Source organism: Globicephala melas, chromosome 19, assembly GCF_963455315.2.
Source record: "Globicephala melas chromosome 19, mGloMel1.2, whole genome shotgun sequence".
Taxonomy (NCBI): Eukaryota; Metazoa; Chordata; class Mammalia; order Artiodactyla; family Delphinidae; genus Globicephala; species Globicephala melas.
The window spans coordinates 5,138,937-5,144,692 of record NC_083332.1 but is presented as its reverse complement, the minus strand read 5'-3'; the positions used below and the strand labels follow the sequence as shown (position 1 = coordinate 5,144,692).

The window sequence follows — 5,756 nt, the reverse complement described above, 5'->3', positions numbered from 1 at the left end:
CACCCTCCTCGTCTGCTATTCTAGAAATGTGAAGATTCCACCATAGGTATATTTCCTCCATAGAGGACATGGGAGTCCGAACTGACTCCTGTCTTCCCTCAAACTAATTGCGATATCACGTAATACAAAATATTTCAGCCTCTAAATATCCCAGTACCCGGTTGATATTTTTACTTGTCGATTTCCCATCTTAAAAACATTCTACAATGAGATACCACCTCACATCCATTAGGACGGCCACTATTATTTAAAAAACAACAGAAAATAACAAATGTTGGCAGGGAGGTAGTGAAACTGTAAACCTTATCCACTGTTGGTGGGATTGTGAAATGGTGCAGCTAATTTGGAAAACAAATGGTTCCTCAAAAAGTTAAACCTAGGGGCTTCCCTGGTGGCGCAGTGGTTGAGAATCTGCCTGCCAACGCAGGGGACACAGGTTTGAGCCCTGGTCTGGGAAGATCCCACATGCCGTGGAGCAACTGGGTCCGTGAGCCACAACTACTGAGCCTGCGCGACTGCAGCCTGGGCTCCGCAACAAGAGAGGCCGCAACAGTGAGAGGCCTGTGCACCGCGATGAAGAGTGACCCCCGCTCGCCGCAACTGGAGAAAGCCCTGGCACAGAAACGAAGACCCAACACAGCCAAAAATAAATAAATAAATAAATTTAAATTCATTCTATTAAAAAAAAAAAGTTAAACCTAGAATTAACATATGATCCAAAAATTCTACTTCTGGGTATATACCCCAAAGAACTAAGAGAAGACTCAAAGAGAAATTTGTACAGGCATGTTCAGAGCAACATTATTTACAATAGCCAACATTATTTACAATAGCCAAAAGGTGGACGCAACCAAATGTCCACTGACACACAAAGAGAAACGTGATGTGGTCAACGATAAAATATTATTCAGCCTTAAAAAGGATAGTCTGACATATGCTACAACATGGATGAACCTTGAGGACATTATGCTAAGTGAAATAAGCCAAGCGCAAAAGGACAAATACTGTCTGATTCCACTTATATGAGGTACCTAGACCAGTCAAATCTAGAGACAGAAAGTAGAATGGTGGTTGCCAGGGGCCGAGGGAGAGGGCAATAGGGAGTTACTGTTTATTGCGTAGAGTTACAGTTTACTAGATAAGAATCGTGGAGATGGGTGGTGGTGATAGTTGCACAACAATATCAAGGTACTTAATGCCGCTGAACTGTACACTTAATAATAGTTAAAATGTTAGATTTTATGTGTATTTCATCACAACTAAAAATATTACTTTAAAAATCCCAAGACATGTGTTTACTTTGTTGCCTTACCTTCGTCATTCAGCTGAGTTTTGCCAGAAAATGCGGAAAAAACATATGGCAATCTCTCCCCATCCAAAAACAACTCAAATAGCAAGGTCTCCTCTCAGGCTTTGAGGTAAAAACACATACTGGACCTTCAGTGTTATGCAGTGTCTGACACCTTATTCCCTCTTCCAGGTCCGTCCTAGGTATGTGAATAGTCAAAACCAAAGGCTCTTTCTTTCCATAAACTCTTCTCACATTTCACTGCCTCCTGAGTTCTAGGGACGTTTTGATTTATTAGACTGAAATATACGTACTCAGAGAAACTTTCTATTATCTCCAAATAATACAGGCCACACTTTTTACAAATTCCTAGACTCAAGTATTATATTGAAACAGCTCATGAAAATGAGATTACATTGCATTTTGCTTAGTGAATAGCTGGTTCAGTGTCTTCCCCAGTATATTTTGTGTGTGTGTGTGTGTGTGTGTGTGTGTTAATTAGATCTTTTTATTTTTGCTTTTTTTAAATTTAATTTTTATTTTATATTGAAGTATAATTGATTTACAATGTTGTGTTAGTTTCAGGTGTACAGCAAAGTGATTCAATTATATATATATCCATTGTTTTTCAGATTGTTTTCCCATATAGGTTATTACAGAATATTGAGTAGAGTTCCCTGTGCTGTACAGTAGGTCCTTGTTGATTATTTTATGTACAGTAGTGCGTGTATGTTAATCCCAACCTCCTAATTTATCTCTCCCTGACACATTTCCCCTTTGGTAACCGTGTGTTTGTTTTTGAAGTCTGTGAGTCTGTTTCTGTTTTGTAAATAAGTTCACTTGTATCTTTTTTTTTTTAGATTCCACATATAGGTGCTATCATATGATATTTGTCTTTCTCTGGCTTACTTCACTTAGTGTGATCATCTCTAGGGCCATCCATGTTGCTGCAAACGTCATTATTTCATTCTTTTTTATGCCCAAGTAATATTCCATTGTTTATCTATGTACCACATCTTTATCCATTCCTCTGTCAATGGACATTTAGGTTGTTTCCATGGCTATTGTAAATAGTGCTGCAATGAACATTGGGATGCATGTATCTTTTCAAATGATGGTTTTCTCCAGATATATGCCCAGGAGTGGGATTGCTGGATCATATGGTAGTTCTATTTTTAGTTTTTTAAGGAACCTCTATATTGTTCTCCATAGTGGTTGTACAGACAAAAAAAATTTTTTTAATAAATTTATTTATTTATTTTTGGCTGCATTGGGTCTTTGTTGCTGCACATGAGCTTTTCTCTAGTTGTGGCGAGTGGGGGCCACTCTTTGTTGTGGCGCACAGGCTTCTTATTATGGTGGCTTCTCTTGTTGCGGAGCACAGGCTCTAGGCGTACAAGCTTCAGTAGTTGTGGCACGTGGGCTCAGTAGTTGCGGCTCGCGGGCTCTAGAGCGCAGGCTCAGTAGTTGTGGCGCATGGGCTTAGTTGCTCCGCGGCATGTGGCATCTTCCCGGACCAGGGTTCAAACCCGTGTCCCCTGCATTGGCAGGCGGATTCTTAACCACCGCACCACCAGGGAAGCCCCCAACCAATATATTTTAAATTCTGAAGACAGCCTGTTGCTCACCACTCTCTCTGATGTGACTGCTCATTGTAGTGCTGAATACAGCAAAAACTGAATGAATAAAGGACTTTTATTGTGAATACAAATAGAAAATTTAGAGTTTTCTGACCAGATTAGGGACTTGGGTATTCCTTCTACAGCAGGTAGAGCAGAGCCTGGGTACATTGGTGTCTGGACTCATGAGAAGAAAGGGGCTGACAGCGGGGAAATGTGAATGCATTAGTGCAGAGATGTTAACCAGCCACTAACTGGGATTATTGAAAATCACCATATAAGTTGCAAAAATGGGGCAGAGGATGTAGAAAGAAAGAAAGGTGCTCACCAAGGCAAGGATCCTTTGGGAAGCTCTGGTCTCAGGAAAGGATCCAGTTGAATGGTTGGTCCTATGAATGTGTCAGACTTGCTGGTCGTCGTGTGTGTACAGAATGAAAACCATGTATCCACTGGCCAAGATCATGAGTCCAAAAGACAAAGTAGTAGGAGGGCTTGAAAAAGCTGCCAATAGTGTGGATGTTGTTTTGTCAAGAAGAGTACTAGAGCAGTATCCCAAATCGTTTTGCTTTGTGATGTTTGTGTTGCCTCATTTACCAGACACATGTGAAAACAACTATATGTACAAGCAAGTGCAAAATCCGTCTCAGGTAAATAAAGGAGCCAGTGTACTTGGGAGCCTTTACCTTAACATTTGTCCATGTGGAGTTCCTGGGGCTGATCACGATGGCCTGTAAGATACTTAAGAGACAGGTGGTGCTGAAGGACACAGCCGTGGCCACTCTGTGAACATAGAAAACAAGTTTGCATCCAAAGTCACTGAGGGAATGTTTCAACCCAAAGGCTGCCATTGTGTGGGGAAGTCCTTTAGAAAGGAGTACCAAGGTATTGGCAAAAATCGGGTGACTGAGAATCAAATCTAGGGATTTTAACCTGTATCCCCTGAGGTGAATGATGACATTCTGATAAAGAAAATAGAAATTCCCGAAGATTACAACTACAAGTCTGTGATAAGGAGATAACCCCTATTGCCAAATCCCTGGAGGCCATTCTGCCACCTCCCAGACACTGAGATTCATATTCAGAGTAAGACGGCACTGCAGGAATATGTGAGTTTTATGTTATTGGTGACATGGCAATTGAAATTCACTATTCTTCATTCAGAAACACTCCCATTTTCCATTAACAAGTGGTTGCATAAGTGATACTGTTTTGTATGTAACAACACTGAATCTTCAACTCTGAGATAAGTACTGTTGTTGTCATTTTCCAGACGAGGCGACCCTAAGTACAGATTATAAGAACCATCCCAACTCGCGTCCCCCTAGGTGGCAACATCAGAAACTGCATCTGTGTTTTCTAGCTGCAGACAAGCCTCTTCACCAGGATCCTACATGAAGAAAGGTAGTCAGTTTTACTCTTCACGTCCTCAACATCTGTATTTTTTTTTTTTTTACTGATGTCCTTTGCCATACTTAAGTGGTTTTATCTTCATTAATAATGTGATGGGGCAATTTTATAATTATAAGTTTATTTTATAGGCCAACGTTACCTATGAATAAATCTTTGAAATGCAAATAAGATAATAATGCACCAACTACCATAAAATCCTATAAAAAAGATTATCCCAGACCAAGTGTTGGGTTTATAGGGGCAATAATGGTTTGATGTGATGGTGGTAACAGAGATGCATTTGTCCTTATCCCAAGAACAAGCATAAAATGAGAGCAACCAACAGAATCTTTGTACTATAATATGATGGGCTAATCTCTGGGCTTTGAAACATGTATGAGACAAAACACTAAAATAGAGATTAAACTATTATTGATTACATAGGATATAATTGGTTAACAATGAAGGAGGATTAAATGAAACTCTGTGAGGAACAATATAATAATTGTTGAAATAGACTCAAATACAAGTATTCCAAATGATATCCAGAAGTCATGGAAACAAGTGCAATGAATAAGTTTAAATATTAGATTTGGTGTGAGCCTGGGGTTGACGTTAAAACATTTATTCTTAACAGAAATATCAGAAGATACATCTGAAGCTGCAGACTGTCAAGTCCCAGATCGTTTGCTCTGAAACCCACAACATAATGCTAATTTTTTTCTGAAATGGTCATTGCCTCATTTCTTTTTGGGGGGGGGTGGGGGTGGGAGGGTGTGATCTCTTTTATTGTTTTTCCAAATTTCTGAGCAAAAATCCACAAGGAAGACAGCTAAAGTGGATAATGAATATTTGCTGATGTCTTTCACTGTCAACCACTGAGCCACCGGGGAAGCCCTGTAGTTCTTTTTTTTTTAAGTTGTTTTTTTTTTGATATGGACCATTTTTTAAAATTAATTAATTAATTTGGCTGCGTCAGGTCTTAGTTGCGGATCTTTCCTTGTGGTGTGCAGGCGCTTCGTTGTGGTGAGCGGGCTTCTTTCTAGTTGTGGAGTGCGCTAAAGTGCGTGGGCTCAGTAGTTGCCCCGTGGCATGTGAGATCTTAGTCCCCCAACCAGGGGTCGAACCCTCATCCTCTGAATTGGAAGGTGAAGTCTTAAGCACTGGACTACCAGGGAAGTCCCTCTGTAGTGTTAACCAAAAATTCAACTGAATAAACTTTAAAGATCTAATTGGCTTCATTGATTGATTAATGAATAGGGCAGCGTCCTGTACAGTGAGGAGAGGGGAGCTGTAAAGGGCTACAGAAAAGGAGAGGTTTTTTTAAAGGCAAGGCAAGAAGTCATAAACAAAAAAGATAACTTCAGGCTTAGGTCACTCACCTGTGGTGGACAGAAGGGGTCTGTGTGGCAGAGGACCTCATGTTCCTTTGGAGAATGGAGAGGGCCCACGTGACGCAT

General features: G+C 40.4%; 1 protein-coding gene across 1 annotated transcript; it reads right to left on the bottom strand.

Annotated features, from left to right (window-relative positions):
* Window positions 1-3,307: 3,307 nt before the first annotated feature.
* LOC115847763 (vomeronasal type-1 receptor 2-like) lies at window positions 3,308-5,756 on the bottom strand. Its single transcript, XM_060289477.1, is given in 3 exon segments — window positions 3,308-3,515; window positions 3,517-3,929; window positions 5,679-5,756. Coding segments are annotated over 3 exon segments (699 nt in total).